Consider the following 22,081-nt stretch of genomic DNA (forward strand, 5'->3'; position numbering starts at 1 on the left):
TTTTTCCTCTGAGATGGCTATGATCTCCTAAGGTATCAACTCACAATGCAGGAATCCTTACCTAAAAGAAATTTTCTGTGGCTCAGTAGTTAAAAGCACTTCTTCCCAAGGTGATGGGTTCAAATCTGTGTTATGATCAGGAACCCCAGCACATATTCCTATTATTTTTTAGTCAAATATTGAGTTAAGTAATGCAATCCTATAAGGCTACAGCCTGGAAGCTAATTATCATACACAACCGGGAATCTAGCTTCCTACTCACTTTTTTAGATAGATAGATATTGCTTAATCCTGGACCATAAGAAATGTATCTTAACGAACACTTCTAAGTTTCCACAAGTTTTATTTAAAATTTGATATACCACTTAAAAAAATTATCTAAGCAGTGCACAAAGTCAGAACTATTAAAATCAAGGGGAAGACATTGTTCAAAGACTTAAAAGATATAAGAGAGACAAAAGGATAAGGGGAGAAATACAATTGTAATAGGAGAGAGAGAGACATAAAAAGGTCAACAACATAGGAGGAAGGGGATATGCTTTTCCTTCTTGAAGTCTAGCGTTTACTTATCAAAGGTGTCCTTAAAAAAGAAAGTATTTAAGTTGATTTTAAATCTGTCCATAGGGACAGCTTAATTGCATACAATGCATAGCTATCCAATGTACTTCGTCATTAGTCTAATGGATTATTAACTTTATTATTGCAATTAATCATAAAAAGGGGTATTTAGCTTCAAGCTTCTTTATAAATCCATAAACCCAGTCCTGAGAAAAAAACAGCATGGAGTCTGACCTCCAAGCAGGCCAGTCTGGCTCCAAAAGGTTATTGGAATCAAGGCCTGGCCTGCTCAACTGAGAAACAGACACTAGAGGAAAGGATGCTCCCTGGGTTGACGGCTGTGTGCCCACAGGCTGCGCCAACTGATCTGGTCTCATCAGAAAAGTTCTCCACATCAGATTTACAAATTCTGAGGAGAAGCTTTATGCAGGGGAAGCAAATGAAGCCTACAGAGCCTCCATTTTGGCTCTCATGGGTTATGTGAACTCCATGTGCCTTTGCTTGTTACTGCGAGATAGGGGTTCCAGATAGGACTTTTTTACCCATTTCTCGGACACACAGTAATTCACCAGCTCTGGAGAACATGGATGAGGCTAAACATGAAGCTCCCATCCCTCCTTTGCATGTGCTGCAGCACATGATACATGAACACTCCTCTGCTGAACAACCGGCACAATTTTTACAAGTACCGAGTCCTCATACCCCAAGAAGTCCATGCCAGTCAATTAAAATAAAAATTGAGTTTTGAGGCAGCTAGGGGCTTTTGAAAAAAAGATCAATTGAAATCAAAGATGGCTGTCGCCAGTATAATTACATCAAAATGGCCCGTGGAGACTTATTTGAAAATTCAAAAACACAGAAAACAAGGTTCTAGAGGTGGGAGACCTAAACCCTAACCCCAGAAACCCTCAAAATTTGGATTTTCAGATCCACCCTGATTTTCCATAGGAAATAGTGGGGCTGTACTCACAGTTCTGTGGAGGTGCCTACCTGTCAGCTATTTCAGTGTAGCTGGAGAGAAAGAAAGGACTTTTTGCTTCAGATGCTTTCAAATCCAACTCCAAACCAAGAAATGGGTGGGTCATGTGTAAGTTGTATGAGAGAGACGTCAGTAAGATCTTCTGCACTTCTAGCATTTCTTTCAGGCACTGTATTAATTAGTGATCCATTTGTGAAGCATCTCACTAACTCAATCGGATCTAGGCCTTGTGATGCTGGGAGTCCATATAGTATCCTATCTGAAATGTGGAATCCTCACACTCTGTCCCTGCTGGAATCCAATCCATCCCCGCCGTCCTTGCAAATAATCTCTTCCATCCCCATCTACTTCAGAAGTAGTTATTTCATTTAATTAAGCTACTGAATTAGAGGTTCTAGAAGATACTTTATTAATTTGAAAATATTAAATGGGAAGAATACACAGCACTGTACATTTTGACATTTATAGACGGCCACAAGTACCTGGCAGAATCTCCCAAACTAGCAAGATTCAGTGCCACTTATTCCTAGGGATAAGCTGCATCTCTCCACAGATCTATTTTAATAAGGGTAGATGGAGGGTCTCTGCCAGAGCCTCTAATGTAAATATAAAATATAAATACTCCAGCTTATGAGGACCCTCAAGCTATGTCAACTGAAGACTTCCTCTGAAGATGCCCCAAAATACCTTTTACCAAGCTTGGAAGGCAGCAGCAACATCTTTAAGCCACAGATGCTGGCACCTCAGTGGCTCAAGGATGCTGCCAGTGACTGCTATGCTTGGTAGAAGGGAATTCCGGCTACCTTTGAAGGAGGTCCTCAGCTGGTGGTGCTTGGGGATCCCCACCATCTACAGTAAATACTTCAACTAAGATGAAAATGTTATAATGCCCTTGTATCGCTCTTTGGTATGGCCTCACCTCAAATACTGTGTGCAGTTCTGGTCACCATATCTCAAAAAAGATATAGTGGAATTAGAAATGGTACAGAGACCTGCTCCAGAGAGCTAAGTAACACCGGTGAGCAAGGTTCCCAGACTTGGGGGTGCGCTGTATTGCATAACGCCCCACCTCAGCTAAATGAGCAATCCACTGCGGAAAAGAGGCCACTGAGTCAGCCACCCAGTGTTGCAACAGGAGCTTTTTTGCCACCAAGACAGCCATGTAAAGAACCCTGCACTAGGGTAGCGTAAGCCCTCCCTCTATCAAATCGCGTTGATCTCCAAAAAGCAGGAAACCATAGTTCCAGGGCACAGTGCGTTGAACAAGGCGCTCCAAAAACAGGAGAACTTGCAGCTATAAAGTGGACATTCTAAGAAATGGTGAGTGAGGGTACCCAAAGAGCGATTTTTCTTTATGCTCACCTGGGTGTTTGCACTTGTGTGTTTGGTTGTCTGGGGGTATGACTGTGGGGTGTTTGATGCATGATTGTTGTGACTTGAGGCCGGGTGTTTGGGGCTTGCGTGTTTGCTTGGGGTTTTTCTGTTACTTAAAAATGTCAATTGTGTTGGGCATCCAACCGAGGGGTTTATGTACTATGACTCATCTGTTGTCATGTTTTTCACTTGTTGATTTCCCTGGCTGTTCTGCTTTGCTCTGTTTTTCCCCACTTCTGGTTGTATGTTCCCTTTGCAATTGATAATAAAGATATTTGGGAAAAAAAAGAAAAGGTACAAAGAAGGGTGATAAAAATGATAAAAGGGATGGGACGACTTCCCTATGAGGAAAGGCTAAAGTGGCTACGGCTCTTCAGCTTGGAGAAGAGATGGCTCAGAGGTGATATTATAGAGGTCTATAAAATAATGAGTGGAGTGTATCACAAACCCGAGCCCAATGCCGGCCTTGTGCCAGTTAAACCCCAGAGAAAACATCCCCTGAAACTGGTCAGGGCTAATCACTGTGTCCCTGATAAGCAGGAACAGGACCAGGAAGCACAGGCTGTGTTCAGACCTGCTGCAGAACACAGCCTGGTGAAAACTGGTAGGGCCCCTTTAAATCCTCCATTTTGTGGAAAGCTGGCTAAGCAGGGGAAAAGGCAACCACAGCTGAAGGAAGTTCAGCCCCGGAGTAGGGCTGGGCTTGGTACAGCAGCTTGGCAGCATTTAGAGAGCTGGCTGACCAAGAGGAGGGGAGACAGAGGAGAAGCCCTCATGTGGAAGGAGCCTCCAGGTCCCCCTGAGACAAGGGACATTGAAATGCTGGACACAGAACCTGAGGATACAACCCTGGTAAATCCTGAAGGGGAAGCTATGGATTGCAGCCCTTTACCAGAGGTGGGACTATTGGAAGAAATGGAAATTAATTAAGTTGGAATTGGTTTTTTTCTTTTTCCTAAGTTTTTGTTGAATGTTTCCATTTCTATTGAGCATAAGGATTTTTCCTAAAGTCTGCTAATTAATAGAATGTATGCTAGCCAAGGGTGTGCTTATATGAGAAGTTTTTTTTTGCTTACCAAGAGTGCTGCTGTGGAAGGAACTACAGCAAGTTCTTATTCAGAAAGTGTGAATATCCTGGGAGTTTGAGACAGGATTTACACAGCACCATGGTGAATAATTTTCAGGTTTTTTCTTTTCTATTGATAACAAGGAACCCTTTAACAAATCTACCAATCTCTGTTACTGCATTTAATGAGGCAGCGCTGCACAGTGCAGTACAATATGCATATTTGGCCTATTGACCAATAATACTCTGGTAGAGTCAAGGACTATCAAGAAACTCTGTTACACCTGGGACATCGATAAAGAACTTTGAGACAAATTTCCAGACCAGGCTGGTTACTAGCATATTATGTTGTTCTTCCTAATTTTGCCAAAGACCTTTTGGAGTACATTTTCTTTTGATGCATTTTTCTTGGACTTGTGAGTTGAACAATAAATTTGATTTTTGTTATTTCCTTACTTACCTGTGTGAGGCCATCCTGTTTATACACATAGGATAAGTTTAGGCACAACAGGGACTTCCTCCATTTGAGGAAGCACGCTGGGGAGAATATTGTAAGCGTGGGCCGGTTACTGCGAGCCTTGAGGGCCGGCCGCGCTACAAGTGGAAAAGGTAAATGTGAATTGCTTGTCTGCTAATTCCAAAAATACTAGGACTAGGGGACATGCAATGAAGCTACTAAGTAGTAGATTTAAAACAAACTAGAGAAAATATTTCTTCACACATGTAATTAAACTCTGGAATTCGTTGCCAGAGAATATGGTGAAATCAGTTAGCTTAGCAGGGTTTAAAAAAAAAAAGTTTTGGCTAATTTCCTAAAAGAGTAGTCCATAGGCCATTATTGAGATGGCTTGGGGAAAGCCACTGCTTTTTCTTAGGATAAACAGCAAAGTCTGTTTTTCTGGGGATCTAGCTAGGTGCTTGGGACCTGAATTGGCCACTGTTGGAAACAGGATACTGGGCTTGATGGATCTTCAGTCTGTCCCATTATGGCAATTCTTAACACTGGAGAAATAAAAACAGAAATCCATTCCCTTTTCTGTGAACAGAATACAAAGACATCTGCTATATACATTGTCCAGAGCTAATATATTTCAGTCAATGAATTCCTTTTTTTACCTTTGTTGTCTGGAGATTTATTTTTTCATCAAGTTAGTTCCAGTTTTTCTTTTTTCTGCTTTCCTGTCTTCTGCAAATTCTTCTTCAAGCAGTTGCTGTCCATTGGTTCCTCTTACCATGGTCCAACATTTCTCCCTATCTCTTCCCTCCCTTCCACTGTACAGCATCCTCATTCTCTTCTGCCCCTGGATTCATCTCCTTCTTTTTCCCCTCCCCACTCATGCATAACATTTCTTCCTCTTGCCTTCACCCCCATGTGCAACATCTCCCTCTCTCTCACAGTCCACCATATTACTCCCTCTCATTCCCTCCCTGGCAGCAAAGGGAGTGGGAAAAGAGAGAGAGGGATTCACCTCCTCTATAGCCACGTCCAAAATTCTCCCTTTCTCATTCCCTGGCCTTTGGGCAGTATATTTTGTACCTCCCCACCAGCCTCATGTCCAATATTTCTCCTTCTGTCATCCCTCTCCAGTGTCATGCCGCGTTTCTCTCTCTATTTCCTCCATCACCATGTTCAACATTCCTCCCTCTTCCATCCCTTTCCATTTATCCCACCCTTCTCTCTCTACAACATCCAATATTTCTCCCTCTTTCTTCCTTTCCCATGTGCACCACCTCTCTTTCCCTCCTGCTTAATGTATTCATGTCCAACCATTCTTTCTCTTCCCTTCCCCAACAGCAGCATCTCTCTTTCACTCCACTTCCTAGCCCACGCAGCAACTCTTTTCTCCCTTCCCCCCCCCCCCAAGCCCATGCAGTATCTTACTGGCCTTTCTCTTTAGGCCAATGGCAGTGTTCTTTTGTTTATCCATGCTACTGGCAACTGACCCGGAAGCTCTTCTAACGCAAAACGTGTCAGAGGGAAAGTTTCCGGGTCAGCTGCCAGCAGCATGTAAGAACAAATGCTGCTGGTGGCCTGAAAAGAGCGAGTAAGTGTGGCTGGATATGACCCGACACCGGAGGAAGGTACCACGCTCGCAGGAGCCCTGAACAAATCAGACCCATTTCCATGGGATCTCTGCAAGCTCGGAGGGGATCCCCCGAGGACCTAGAGGGGATCCTGATTCTCATTTCTCCCATTCCTGTGCAGCTTTCTAAAGTAAAGGAAGCAGTGCTCATCTGATTTCGGAAGCAGTCGAAAAACTTCTCTGCAGGAATGCAAGAAGCTAGTTGAACAATACAACAAATGCGTCTTCTTGCATGGGGACTATGTGGAAAAGTGAAATGTTCAGTTGCTCACAGTTACTTCTATTAAAATTGTTAGATGTATTTTGTCTTTACTTTTTGATTTACCCTCATATACACACATGTTTGTGAGGACCATGTCTTTACTTTTTGATTTACCCTCATATACACACATGTTTGTGAGGACCAAAGTTATATTTATCAACCCTTTAGACTCAGAACAAAAAATATATCTATCTATATCTTTGCACTGGATCTAAAGTGCTGGTAAATAATAAGTTATATTTAAATCCAGAACAAAAAATTTAAAGCCTAATATCAGTAGGAGTTGGAATCAAACAGTAGAAAAATAGAGAAGTCTGAGTCGGTTTGATGTACCTACTCCACAGCCCTAGTATTAACTTGGTATAAATGGGGAGGGGGAAATCAGGAGTGTCAGTACTCTGCAAAACGAATGTAGAAATAGTTTTTGGTCATGGTTGTGGCACTTTGCACTATCAAACTGGAAGCACAACCCATGGGGCATTTTAGTTACATACCTGTGCACCTTGTACTATCTATGTGTGACAACTAAGCTTGACCTTCATGCTGGCACACTAAAAAGCTTTAGTAATGTTTAAAAGAGATAAAGGCAGGCCAACTGACATAGGAAAAAACATAAGATAAAAAGGACTCACTGTCCATCAACTTTGGCTCACTCAAATAACCAGTAATTAAAATAGTTCACTAGTGCATATGTACTTAAAATTCTCTCTCTCTCTTGATGCAGATATAGATAAAGCAATGTTACTTACCATAACAGTTGTTATCCAGGGACAGCAGGCAGCTATTCTCACTAATAGGTATTCTCTCTAATGGGGCTGACGTGATCCAACGGAACCCCGATGTGGATGCTTCTTTGAAGAAAACTCAAAGTTTCGAATTGCCCACACCGCGCATGCGTGAGTGCCTTGCACCGGGCGTGTCTCCTCAGTTCTTACTTTTCCGCGGAGCCAAGAAGTCTGTCTTCGACTCTCTGCGCAAAGTCCCTTCGCTTGTGCCTTCTAAGTCCACGGTTTTGATTTTAATTGATCGTAATCGCTGATTTTCATCGTGTTTTATTGTTTAAAAAAAAAAAAAAATTCTTCGTACCGTTCGACTGGGCAGGCCACGTGGCCGCAGCTCCGCGGCTTCGATCTTGCGGTGGAGCTTTTTCGGCCTATGTCCCAGCCTATCACCGGTTTTAAAAAAGTGTGCCAAGTGCCAGCGCGCGATTTCGCTAACGAACCCTCATAGACGATATTCGGTGTCTCGGGCCTGAACAGGTCAACTGACTTAGGAAAAAACATAAGATAAAAGGATTCACTGTTCATCAACTTTGGCTCACTCAAATAACCAGTAATTAAAATAGTTCACTAGTGCATATGTACTTAAAATTCTCTCTCTCTCTCTTGATGCAGATATAGATAAACATAAATAATTTTAAGTAAAATGAAGCTCTGGAGTTTCCCTCTCTTTTGCACTTTGACAAATCCAAAGGGCATTTGACAAAACATGAGTCAATACATTCATGGAAGTCATTATGTACCGAGACATGCTTTGCCAAATGCCCTTTAGATTTGTCAAAGTGCAAAAGAGACAAACTCCAGAGCTTCATTTTACTTGGACTAAGGAAGGGGGATGGAAAGGGGGGGGGCTTTGTCAGGGGGCTGGGAGGGGATGAAGGGGATTTATTGGTGAAAAAGGTTATGTTGGTGCTGGTCAATGTTCAATATAAAAAAAATATCCATCCGTTGGAAACATCTAAATCATGATTTCGAAAAACAAAATTAGAATGTGTTTCACTGCAGTTCATCCAGTATGGGGACATGCTGGAGGTGTGTTTTAGATAGGACTAGGGCAGGCCCAAAATTAGAACATCTTTCAGTGATAGGAAGAAACATTCAAGGCAAAAAAAGATGTGTTAATCTAGACCTGTTTCAATCGGGTCTAAATTACAAAAAGATGCTCTGACTGACCAGCTGACCACTGGAGGGATTAAGTCCTAACCCCTCCTTAATCCCCCATGGATGCTGTCCCCCTCCCACCCCCATAAGAAGTGAAACTGAAAGAGAATACCAGGCTGTATGATAGCTGAAAATATTATGGGCATACCCAACAGCAAAGCAAGCAGGTCCCAGGAGTAAGGAGATGCCTAGTGGAAAGAGCAGTAGACTATGAACAAGGGGATCCAGGTCTAAATCCCACTCTACCTCATACATTTGTAGTAGAAATTGTGAGTCCTCCAAAACCATCAAATTACCTGTTGTACTTAAATATAGGAGACACCTGCAGGGCGGAAGACTATTGTAATGGTGTACAATTAGGTACATAAGGTTTAATTCTATTCCTGGGGCGGAGCTTGGGTGGGGGGTACTCAGCTGATATTTGTTAGACTTAGGAGGTACTTGGCTTGAAGTTGAGAAACACTGGCCTAGAGGAATAAATAAAGGACTTATGTTTTGTAAGGTATCTCTGGATATATCTGCTGCTTTTGATATGGTGGATCCTATATTGTTGTTAGGTAAACTGCAGAAGGGTAGTGTGGGAGGAACAGTTTTGAGCTGGTTCCATTTGGAAATTTGTAGTAAAATATGGGAAGGGTATGTCATCAATGGTGTTGATGAAAAAAGGAATCCATCAGGGATCTGCCTTATTGGTATTTAACATCTATATTGCCTTCAATAGGGTGGGTGCTCGAGGAGATGGGGGTTCATTACTGCTTGATTATGTTAAAAACAAATTGACCAAATGTATGGAAAAGATACAAAACTGGATGAGGGATAAATCAGTTAAATTTGAATTTGCAAAAGATGTTTTTAGGGAATGATGATGTACTGAATGTAAAAGAAGTGCAAGTAAGTGATGTGAAATTTCCAATTTTGTCACATATGAGAATCTAGGGGGTATTGTTGGTTGCAAGACTTATTATGCAGGTGCATATATTGCAGGTGATTAAAGGGGCTTTTTTAAGCTGCGAGTACTGTCAAGATTAAAATCTATTATGGCTGTGTCCGATTTTTGGACAGTGGTGCAGAGTCTGGCGATTGCAAAACTTGATTTCTGTAATGCATTGCTTTTAGGTATCGTAAAATACAGAGTGAAAGCTCTACAGGTTGTGCAAAATACTGCAGCGCGATTGATTTATGGGGTACCTAGATATGAGCATATTTCACCAGTGTTAAACAACTACACTGGCTACCGATGGAGTTTAGGATTGAATATAAAGTTTTGACAATTGTGCATCAAACAATCTAGAGCACAGCACCTTGGTATTTAACACATGCACTGAGGAAGTACCTGCCGACACGTTCTTTAAGATCTGAAACAGCAATGCAATTGTCAATTGAGACAGTTGGGGAGACTCATTATAAAAGGACACAGACAACAAAATAGAAACTCAACTCATCATCATTCTAATACCATAGTGAATTCTAAGAAACCAGCCCACACTAACCTGTGCAACCTGACCTCCAGTGCAGGCAGCTGGTTCAGCAAGACAATGTCCATCAAACAGAATTAATAAGTAAATAAACAGGGTTGCTGTAACCAGTGTGTGGACATAGAAGGCAGGAAGGTTTGTGTGCAATGGAAACTTGAGTTCAACCCTCTATAGCTCAGACCTCAGGTTGGGAATATTGCTGTGTTGCACCAGCTGTTTTCCCAGCTACTCTGGCTTAATAGCCTGGCCCTGCAGTATTGTACATCTCATCCTTAATATTGACAAATTGCTTTTAGTGTACCTTTCATCTACAGAAGACCATAGTGTGTCAAGCAAGCTTTAGCACATCAGGAATATACTACAGTATATGAGGGTCATTCAAAAAGTATCAGACCTTAATTTTTCTTGTGTAAACAAATAAAGCTAGGTAGGCGTGGTTTGGTGCACATATGTAGGCGACCCTAATGTACATGCTTGAATTTTTTCCCGTCTACATAAGCTGTCAGTTGCCAGCAGACCGCCGATGAGTGAGGAAGTGTAAGTGAGTGCCGTCAGACTTCCGATTTTGACAAAATGACAGAAAAAGTTGAACAATGCTACTGCATTAAATTTTGTGTAAAGCTTGGCGATTCCCAAGTGGAAATGATCTGCAAGATTCAACAGACTTTTGGGGACTAAGCAATGGGTACCACACAGATAAAGGTGTGGTACAACCACTTCAAAGATGGTTGCACATCAATGGAGAATGAAGAACGTTCTGGTAGGCCCTCAACATCCAGAAATGGGATCGTCATTGACCAAGTGAGGACCCTGGTGATGCAGGATCGTCGAATCATGATCAGAGAACTTGCAGACGAGTCGAGCATCAGCGTTGGATCCTTTCATTCAATTTTGACTGAGGATTTGGGCTTCAGGAGAATTTCAGCGAAGTTCGTTCCAAAGCTGCTACCGATCCAGCAGAAGCAACTCCGTTTGGAGATCGTACAGGACATGCTGGAGACTGTGAACAGTGATTCCAACTTCCTCATAACAGTGATCACTGGCGATGAGTCTTGGGTTTATGGATACGACCCAGAAACCAAATTGATGTCATCACAATGGAAGCATTCAACATCCCCAAGGCCAAAAAAACCCAAGGCAGGTCCGCAGCAATGTCAAAGTCATGCTGACCGTCTTCTTTGACTCCAGTGGCTTGGTTCATCATGAGTATGCACCACATGGCATAACCATCACCAAGGGGTACTACCAAGAGGTTCTGTGTTGCCTTCGTAATACTGTGAGATGCAAACGGCCGGACATGTGGGCAGCGGGCAATTGGCAGCTCCATCACGATAACACACCTGCCCATTCTTCACATTTGCTATGGAGTTTCCTAGCCAAACACAACATACCTGTGATTCCTCAGGCTCCCAACTCTCCTCACATGGCTCCGTGTGACTTTTAGCTTTTCCCCAAGCTGAAAATGCCCCTGAAAGGGACCAGATTTCAGTCAAGAGAACGAGCAATCTCTAAAGAGGCTTTCCAGCGCTGCTTCCGACAGTGGCAGAACTGTTGGAAGAAGTGTGTGGCAGCCCAAGGGGACTACTTTGAAGGAGATTAGTATAAGATTGTTGTATCTGAATTTGAGTATTTTTTATGAATAAAGGTCTGATGCTTTTTGAACGGCCCTCGTACGTATAAAGTATAGGGTGGAGAGTCCACATGCACATTTCCAACATAGCTATTGCACAGAGGGGGAGGTAGAATAATATTATTTTAGTATTACTGTTATGTAAATGGAGGACCCTAGTCTAATAAGGGATGCGACTGTTTTCTAAAATAATCATTATGTGCACATACAGTGTATATATATTACAGCTATGCTCTGCAACCCAAACATCTGCACTAAGTGGGGGATAGCTTTGATTGTTTTTATCAACTTATAAGCAAGATGTCGTGAAAGTCAAACTTTTGCCGTGCCTTAATTTGCCCCAGGAGTTACTAACCTGCAACAGCTCAATACTACAGGTTAGTCACTCTGTGGTATATGAATAGTGTTGCTTTTAATCAGCCTCACAAGTAGCATTATTTTATTGTTAGGAATATTGGACCTTAAAGCCACAATACTATGCATCTAGATGCTTCTTTTAAAGGGGCTAGTGCTCTTAATCAGAAACGGCCTCTCTCCTTGCCTACCGAATGACATCCCCCTGCCGCAAGACCCCTCATGACATCCCGCTGCTGCAAGGTAATCCTCAATGACATTCCACCCCTCCCCATCCCAGAGACCCCCATTACCTAAAGCACTCCCCCCAACTTTCCTTAGTCCCCCTTAGCCCTACCTGACAACTCCCTGATGTCTAGTGAGTTGTAGATAGACATGATCCTTGTCACTACTTCTCTTTCTGGCGCCAAGTTCAAAATGATGCTGGTGACCCCCTAGTGGTAATTTCACTGCCGATCAGTGAAATTCTCGTGAGAATTCACAGGAGCCAGTAAGGAAGCCGCTCAGCACCGAGCAACAGTGCCAAATCGCACGCCTGCTTGTGCTTCTCAGTGCCTGAAGAAACTCACAGCAGCCAGTTAGCAGCGGGGCCGGAACTTGGAAAGTTCACTCCTGCCCGCTGCACCTCCTCGGGGGATTGGCAGTAGAGGTATGAGGCTAGGGCAGGGAGGGGGGGGGAAGGGTACAGAACCTGGTAGGGAGAGTGCAGTCTGATGGGGGAGGGAAGTAAGGGTCCTTGGTGCAGAGTCTGACTAGGGAGGGAAGGAAGGGGGATGGGTGCAATGCCTGACAGGGGAGGGAGGGAAGGGTGCTGGGTGCAGTGTCTGACAGGGGAGGGAGGGAAGGAAGGGTGCTGGGTGCAGAGCCTGACAGGGGAGGGAGGGAGGGTGAGAGGGAAGGAAGGGTGCTGGGCGCAGAGTCTGATTGGGGAGGGAGGGAAGGGTGCTTGGTGCAGTGCCTGGCAGAAAGGGAGCTGGGTGCAGTGCCTGACAGGGCAGGGCACTTTAATATTATATTCGAGTCAACCATTTTTCTTCCTTTTGGGGGGAAAGGGGGTCTCGACTTATATTCAAATATATATATGGTAAAACGCAGCTTGATAATCGGCAAGCAAACACACATTTCATCATCCACCATCTGCAGTCGTTCTCTTTTTCTCAATTTAATTTCTGTCACAGCTGGAAATCCAAGCTCACAAAGATAAGAAGATCCAAATTGTAACACAGCCTTAATTGCTTTGTTGCTCAAGTTAGGATAACTACTGCACAAAAAAGGACCAATTGCATCAAAGGATGATGCTTATCTGGGCAGTTGTATCCTTACTCACACAGATGCTCATAACATTAACAAACGTGATGTACATGTCATCTATTCTAGTGTATACTTATGAAGGGAATTTTTTAAAATAAAGTAAAATTCTGGAATCTCTCGTGGCACAATCATAATCTCTTTGGGGCACACAACTGTGCCATGACACATAGTTTGAGAAATAATAATAATAACAGTTTATATACTGCAGGACCATTAAGTTCTATGCGGTTTACAAAGATTAAAAGATGCTACAAATTGAGTAGAATTAACAAAGTTAAAAGCTAGTGATTAACAGCTCAAGAGATCAGTTATTGTGGAGTAAGATTGTCCAGATCAGTTACCTAAATACTCCAGGAACAGATATGTCTTTAGGTGCTTCCAAAATTCCCCGTAAGTAGTAGGCATAAGCAATTGTTCCAGATCTTTACCCCATAGTGCTGTCTGATGTGAGAAAATATGTTGATGATGTCTTTTAAATTTACATCCTTTAACTGGTGGAGAAACAAAATTCAAGTGTGAGCTTCTCTTATGTCTGTTGGTTGAGAGAGAGAAAAGTTATGTTATATATTTAGGGGCTAAACCGAATAGTACCTTAAAGCAAAAACATCTGAACTTAAATTTCCTCCATACCTCCATTGGCAGCCAATGCAGAAGTCAGTAGGAAGGTGTTACATGATCGAACTTCTTCAACCCAAAAATTAGCTTGACTGCCGCATTTTGCACCAGTTGTAATCGCCGCATATTCTTCTGGGAAATTGCCAAATAGGCGATATTACAGTAATCAAGTTGACTCAGTATAAGGGATGAAACATCAAAATATGCTCTAATAGACCAAAGCTTTCAGAGAGTAAAAAAGCCCTTTCTAACCAAGGAGTCCACCTGGTCTTTCATGGTTAAGCTCTGGTCCAGTGTAACACCCAATACCTTCATAGTAGGTTGAATAGGATAACTAAGTTTATTGATGCACAATGATGTTTTTGTGTCGAGCGGGTGTGGCTACAAAGAATTTTGTTTTTTCTGAATTAAGCTTTAGTCTGAAATCAGTCATCCATTGCTCCACTGAATTTAATACTTCTGTTGCCTTAGGAGTAACTTCCTATAGAGGTAGCGAATGGGATAATGATCGTAAAGTCATCTGCGTAGCTAAATAATTTTATTCCTAGCTGGGTCAATTGCGCACCTAAAGAAGACATGTAAACATTGAAAAGCAATGGGGATAATGGTGACCCCTGTGGCATGCCAGATGGATTGCTCCAGGTATTAGAGAGATCGTAATTAAAACGTACTTGATAGGTGCAGGACATCAGGAAACCTCGAAACCAGTCTAACACCTCTACTCTGATTCCAATTGCACCTAAGCATTGTAACAGTTTCCCATAGTCCACTAAGTGAAAAGCAGAGCTCATATCAAATTGCATGACCAGGGCATTAAGGCCCTTACTAAACAAGAAACGCAAATTATCAAGATAGCCGCAATTTCTGTCTCGGTGCTAAACAAAGGTCTAAAGCCAGATTGAGTTTCATGTAAAAGAGAGAACTGATTAAGATATTCCATCAATTGGGTATGTACCAATCCTTCCATGATTTTTACAATAAATGGAATGGATGCTACTGGTCTATAGTTGGTTACTAATGCTGATATTCTTTATGATTTTTTGGAATTGGGGTTATTATATGTCCATTTTTTAAAGTTATCGGTTAAATAATTCAGCAAAGATAGTTTAAAGTCTAATGGAGCTGCTTTCATAATTTCTGGGGGACATGAGTACAGAACACAGTATGATTTTGAGTATATTTGATATAATTATTCCATTTTAAATCTTGAAAGGAACTCCAAATCATGTCCGTTGGTATTTCATTTCCTTGTATGTTAGCTATTTGATGTTCATGTATGTCATTTGCCGGATAGTTATTTCTTAGGTTTTTAATTTTTGAGTCGAAATGCTGTGCTAATTCTTTTGCTGAAGGTAGCTTAATACTATGCATGTGTTGAGTGCAGTGTATGGTGTCAAATAAATTCTTAACCAAGTTGAACAGCTCTTTTGTATTGATTCCTTTTGAGCTAGTATTAGATATGTCAATTTTGGATGAGTAAAATACTTTACGTTTTTCTTTTATCAGTTGTTTGTAGATTTTTATGTTGGATCTCCAGTTGTTCCGGTCTGACAGTTTTCCTATTTTTTCCAAATTCTTTTCAATTACTAATTGTTTCATTTCTAGAAGTTCGGTGTCAAACCATTTGTTGTATTTATTGAACAGCTTTTACTGCCTTGGAGTGATACTAATATAATCATAATTTAAGTGCATTTGTTTGATGATCAAGTGAACTATGATTTCATAAAATGAAAATTCTAAAAACAAAAGTAAATTACATCTGACCATGATAACTTCTTAAACGTTTTGGAACCAAGAGCCACCTAAATGAATACAAATGTTGTGTGTCAATTCTCCCCCTGCTTTGAAATTCGTTTAAGAAAAAAAAAATGGATGCATATGATTTGACATAAAAAAAGGTTGAATTGGCACATCATCCACCTGTTGGCCTGTCCCTTGATTTTTGTGATTTGGACTCCAGTGACATTCTGAGATGTACATGCAATGACTGGTGGCTCAGCAGTGGCAACCCATCTAAGAGATAAATTAAAAGGCACTGCCGTTGAAAATGCTCTAAAATTGCTATGATGACAGATGGTATTGCTCCAGCTTTTATCCTGGTTACATTGCAGTTATAATTGTGTTCTCTCTTGTTGCAGAACAAACTCCCGTCATACATGCATGTATTGTGTCTAGTTTAACTCATTGTATTAGTTTGATTAACTATGGATATTGTTTCTTGTTTGTATCTGTACATAAAACTAAAAGATATTTGCAAAAAAACAAACAACCCAACCCCCCCCAAAAAAACAAACAATGAAACAAATCTATTTTTGTGTCAGATTAATGTTTTGTTTCTCTCCAGATACATATATTTGGCATTTATTCTGCTTATATTGTCTTATGATGTCTGCAACTACGTACTACGCTTGGGTTTTATTATGTGTTTTGGTTTTATGTTTTAATGACTGTAAAACCTCCTGAATATTAAAAAAAATAAAAAAATGAAGTATAACATTATATAACATTTAAAAGTCATTTTAACATAACTGAATTATGAATGTCAATGTACTGAATTATAAATGCATATGAAAAATGCTGAAATGGACAGTAGATACCTTGACATTAGTGCTACTACTCATTAAGTTTCAAACTTGTACTAACTAGCATTTTATTTCATCTAAACCTGTCTTAATGGGCACTATTTTTACTCCAAAATATTTACAGACCAAGAACAACTTCCTTTCACTCCCCCCCCCCCCACCAAGTTTGAAAAATCTAGAATGACCTTGTTGTAAGGTCAATAGTAGGAGAAACCGAGCAAGTAAGCAATCAGTTTAAGACATCTAACAGTCTTGCTCTTTTAAAACTGTTCAAAAGAGACAACAGCACATGAATTATCGTCCCTTTCCGTTCCTTACTTTGAGCTTGCTCTGTGTACCGCACCGTGTTTTAGCTTTTCCGCCATCGGTTGGAGGAATGTTAAGTGGGAATCTTTGATTTCATATTTCACCAGCGATAACATTTTGGACAAGAATGCCTCTGTCTTCCATTTAACTGTGGAATACTCCAGTTTGGTCTTTCTCTGGCTGACATTAGCAAAAATCAGCTTTGAAACAAATCTTGAGCAAACACACCATAAAGGGATAATGCAGATTGCCTGCAATATTAAATAACGGAAAAGCTAAAATATCAGTTTACTAACAGAATATCTTTGGACTGAGATAACCCAACCAAGGCAATGAAATTCATAGCTAAGCCCCCCCCCCTCCCAAGTCCCCCCTGGAAATATGGAGACTTAGAGGGGGACATGATAGAAACTTACAAGATCATAAAGGGTAGAGAGGTACAGATTCTTCAGACTGGCAGGGGAAACAAGTACAAGAGGGCACTCAAGAAAATTGAAGGGAGACAGATTCAGAACGAATGCTAGGAAGTTCTTCTTCACTCAGAGGGTGGTGGATGCCTGGAATGCACTTCCAGAGGAGGTGGTAGAGCAGAGTATGATTTTGGGTTTCAAGAAGGGGTTGGACAAGTTCCTGAAGGAAAAGGGGATTGAAGGATATAGTTAGAGGGGGTACTATACAGGACAATAACGGATCACTTACAGGTCACTGACCTGGGGGGCCGCCACGAGAGCGGACTGCTGGGCACGATGGACATGTGGTCTGACTCGGCAGAGATAATGCTTATGTTCTCATAATGTATGATGCAACACTAAACCCCAGAAAGTCGAAATTAACAACTTTATCTTCTGGACTGCTTCACTTCATATAACTGTTTCCCCTAAATACTCACGTCATAAATATGTAAAAACATTTGTTTGGGATGTAACTAGGACAAAAACCCGCAGCTTTCACCACGTTCTTTCTTGGACCAGGGATGCTGAACCTGGAACCAAGCTGACAAAATCCCAATTGTGTGTGTGTGTGTGTGGGGGGGGGGGGGGGGGGGGGGAGAGTAAAAGGAATTTACCTTGCAAGATCTAAGAAGGAGTCAACTGTTTCTTTGTTGGTAGGTACCGTGTCATCTAAACCCAAAACGTTGGAGTTCAGCGCCCCCGCCCCCGCCCCGGGCTTGATGATGAACCCCAGGGCTAGGGCCAGACCCGAGGCCACAAGGGTGGTCCCCATGAAGTAGCCCACGGCAATGGCCCCCAGTTTTCCCAGGGACCTGGTGTCCAGACTCGCAGCGCCAGAGACCAGGCTGCAGACGACCAGGGGCAGGATGATCATCTTCAGCATCCGCAGCAGCATCTCGCCCGGGAAAGCGAAGTAAGTCATCTGCGCCCGGCTCAGGCGCACGCGCCTCACCGTCATGCCCACGCCGACGCCGACCAGCACGCCCGACACGGTCAGGATCACCACGGCGTTCCTCTTCAGGAACTGCACGCATTTCTGCCGGCGCCCCGCCGCCGCCTTCTCGCTCTCGCCTTCCGCATAAGCCGGGGAAATGTCCACGACGAGCCCGTTCACCTGGCTCGCCTTCTGCATGCTTCTACGCTTCCCCCGTGCGCGAGTTGCAAGAGTGACAGGGCTTTGCGAAAGAGCCGGCGCGCGGCACCCACCGGCCAAACTCTGCCTCTGATGCAACGGCCAGGGCCCCGCCCCTTCTCGCCTTCGCTAAGGAGAGCGCGCGCCCCCCGCCTCGCCAAAGAAAACGCCCCTCTCTTCCCGCCGTTCTCTCTCCTCCCCCGGTCCCGTCACAGAAAACACCGCTCTTCCTCCCTCACCGCTTTAGAGAACTCCCTAATCTTCCCTTTCCCTCCCGCCCCTTCACAGAAACCACCCTTCTCTTCCCGCCTTGTAGAGAACTCCCTCTTCTCGCTCCTCCTCCGGCCCCCCGCTACTACAGAGAACCTTCCTCCCGCACCAGAAAAAAAACGCCCCTTCTCTTCCCTCCCGCCTCTCCACAGAAATCACTTTTAATATTCAACTTTCTTGCATTTTAATGCTTTCTTCTCAAAATCTATTCAATTTTCCATGTCTTACCTTCCCATCTATCCATGTGTACCATCTCCTTCCTCTTTCTTCTCCCCTATTCCCATCTATAAGAAGCATTTCTTCTATCTGACTTCCCTTCCATACCCATTACCCATCATTTTTGCACAGGGAGGGAAGAGATGGTGCACAATCTCCTCCCTATCTCTCCCTCTCCTGTTGTCTGACATCTCTGTCTTTCCCCTTCCCTCCCTCCTTTGATCTGGCATTTTTCTCCTTTCCTTCCCACAGCCTGGTATATCTCTCCTCTCCCATGGTCTGACATCTCTCTCTCCTTTCCTCCCCATTCCCGCAGTTAAACATCTTTCTCCCCATTCCCGCAGTTAAACATCTTTCTCCATCCCTTCCCTCCTTCCCGCAGTCTGGCATCTCTCTCCTCTCCTTCCCGCAGTCTGGCATCTCTCTCTCCCTTCTTACATCACCCTTCTCTAGAATCTGACATCTCACACTGGGAGGGAGGAGAGATGACTCAAGGAAGGGAAACACTTCTCCCTCCCTTCCTCCTTTCTGCCCCTTGCAGTGCAACATCTCTCCCCCCCCCCAGTCTGCATTTCCTCCTGCTCTCATCCTTCCCCACCCACACCCCTGGGCTAACTTAAAACAGCTCCAAGGGGCTCCGCAGTGCAGGCATCTCTTCCTCTTCTGTTCATTTCCCACCCCCCTCACCTTCCCGGTCTCCTTTCAAAGTCAAAATCTTATGTTTCAGAGGTGTCCTGGCACAGTAGTTGTTTTCGCAGGCTGCAGGCACTAACCTAAAGCTTCCCCTCTGCTGCAATCCGCCCAAGCAGAGACAGGAAGTGGAGTCAGAGGGAAGCAGATTGTGGTAGATGGAAAGCTTTGAGGCAGCACCTTGTGAGAATGGCTGCCCGAAAAGAAGATTTCAATTTTGAAAGGAGACTGGGAAGGCAGTGGTGTACCTAATATATTGGACACCTGGAGCCGATCATTTTGTAAAACCCACCTCCTCTATATAAAATATATATATATATATATTTAGTAATAATCCATGAGTCACACAACAAGGGTGCACCTAGGGAAAGGCTGCATCTTAAACACTGCAGTGAGCACTAGAACATCAATATACCCATTGTAAAACTAAACAAGCCAGATTAATACAGATTAATCCTGCATAGAAAAAAATGCCAATTTTATACATACAGACCACAGATACACCCTCGCCCAGTATGAAATAAGTGATCATAAACTAAATATATAGACAAAAGTTAAACTATACCACCAAGAAGCAAGACTCTCCATATAGTGAAACCCAACAGACACAATAACGCATGGCCCCTAATACTCTGCAAAATATAAAGATAGCAGATGTAAATTTGAAAAAACTGACAAATGACAATCACCACTTTACAAATTAAGAAATAGAAATAAAGCAAAAATGGAAAATACCTTGTGACAACAGACCTGAAGCTTTATAAATTCCTATGGGCTTTGGAGTAGTTACTGTAGTGGCTCTCGCTAAATGGCTTCTTAAAAGGGAGGGTTAATTTGTCTTTCCTTTTTCTGTGTTTTTTAAAGTAATTCATAAAGTAAAGTTTGTAAAGTAATTTTCTGTATTTTGTAAAGTAATTTTATTTTAATTTTTGCTTTTTTATTGGAATTCACCTTGAGCTCTTCTCTATGAGGGTATTTTGCTAAAGGTTAGTACAAGTTGTCTGCCATAGGATCCATTTATTCCTTAGGCCGTGCTGCAGATAACTTTCATTAGTCTTTAGTAAAAGACTCCCCTATGTAGTAGATTAGGCAGAATATAAATGCAAACTTAAATTAACAATTGGAGAAAAATATTAGAAAATAAGGCCAAAATTGTGCTCCAGAAGGTTTTATTTGAGATTGATAATGCTTGGCTGCAGACTGAGCTTCGATTTCTGTTTTCACATCTGCAGAATAAGGCTGGCAGAAACATAGACTTGGGAAAATATTTGCTTTAAAAAAAGGATCAAATCATGAAACAAAGAGGAGTGTGTGATAGCAAGACAGTGAGACATCAGTGTAGCCCTCCTTAACAATTCAAGAGCTTGCTTTGGCACCAGAAACAGGGTGAATAAGTCATCCAGTTACGATGTTTGTGTTTGCCTTTGATGTCTCCCTGTATCTCAAAAAAAGCTTTATAGAAAACAAAGGGATTATTGTTTTTGGATAGAGCTGTGGAATGACAAAAGTTTTAATGTACTTTTCTCGTCTATGACTGAAAAATTGAGATTTAATGCTTCTATTCAAGGTTTTGTATCCTAAGATGGACAATGGACACAGCTAGTAGAATGGAGCAGAAATTTTTTCTAAGTCATCCAGCATTCCCTGAGACCCTTCTTGTGTATTGATTCTCTGCATTAGAGTTATGTCCTGAGCTTCAGCGCCCGGTGCTCTAACACATAGTATGCTGCAAAAATTTCCACTTCGATTCATGCAACAATAGGCAACGAATGCTGATCAAACAATAAAGGAATAACATAGTCTATTCTGGCATTATAGAGCAGCCTAACTGCCTTTATTTGAATGTGATGTAGTCACTTAAGACTAGTGATCAACAAATCCAAGCAGAGCACTGCAATAATCTAAATGGCAGATAACTAAGGAGTGTAAAGTCTTTTGGTCAAAATATGGTTAAGAGATAGATCGTCCTAAGAGCAATGGAAAAGCTGTTAGTTAATTAGCTATCCAGAATGATACTGAGCTTTTAACAGGAATGGGAAAAACAGCTATAAATGGATAGAAAATGGATTAGTCCTAGAGAACCAAATCACCATGATTTGGAAGGATTTCATTTCAACTTGTTCATACTTAAGAAGCTACTGCATTAAGGCATCTATTAAGATTGTTTAGGAAAATAGTAGTGACCTGATCAAGCAACACGAGTTAAATATCAGCATATCTGTACGTACAAACTTCTGTCCTGAATGAGGGCTATTGATGGTACCATGAAGATGTTAAAAAGCAAAGGCATATGGTGGGAATGCCCTTTATTGCAACATTTTTGAGCAATTTGCATCCAGGCAATGACTGAGATGATACAGGTTAAAATACCTAATGATCCAGTTCCCCTTTGTACCTACCACCAGTGGCGTGCCAAGGGGGGGGGCGGGAGGGGCGGTCCGCCCCGGGTGCCAGCCCTGAGGGGGTGCTCCCAGCCTTGCCATTCAGTCCCCCCCCACCCCCGAAGGACCGCTCGCCCCACTGACCTTCCTGTACCACCTGTGAAGCAGCCTGCAGCAGGATCGCACGTCAGCGATCTCTGAGCTGCTTGGGCGCAGGAAGCAGCGCCTAAGCAGCGCAGGGATAGCTGACGTCGTGACGTCGCGGTCCTTCGGGGGTGGGGGGGGGGACTGAACGGCAAGGCCGGGATCATAGGTAGTGCTGCTTCATAGGTGGTGCAGGGAGGCCAGGGGGGCGAGCAGTCCTTCGGGGTGGGGCGGGCGGGCAGGCAGGCAGGCTTTCAAGG

General features: G+C 42.7%; 1 protein-coding gene across 3 annotated transcripts in view; it reads right to left on the minus strand.

Moving 5' to 3' along the window:
• Positions 1 to 18,307, minus strand: part of SLC1A4 (solute carrier family 1 member 4) — a 78,633-nt gene extending 60,326 nt beyond the window's left edge. Inside the window, exon 1 of one of the 3 annotated variants that reach the window (XM_033939532.1) lies at positions 17,603 to 18,307. In XM_033939532.1, the coding sequence (XP_033795423.1) occupies positions 17,603 to 18,120 (518 nt within the window). In that variant the 5' untranslated portion in view covers positions 18,121 to 18,307. Of the gene's footprint in view, positions 1 to 7,072; positions 7,101 to 17,602 lie in introns of those variants that run through there. The other 2 variants (XM_033939533.1, XM_033939534.1) reach the window with 2 other exon arrangements.
• Positions 18,308 to 22,081: the final 3,774 nt, after the last annotated feature.

This window comes from Geotrypetes seraphini, chromosome 3 (genome assembly GCF_902459505.1).
Source record: "Geotrypetes seraphini chromosome 3, aGeoSer1.1, whole genome shotgun sequence".
Lineage (NCBI taxonomy): Eukaryota > Metazoa > Chordata > Amphibia > Gymnophiona > Dermophiidae > Geotrypetes > Geotrypetes seraphini.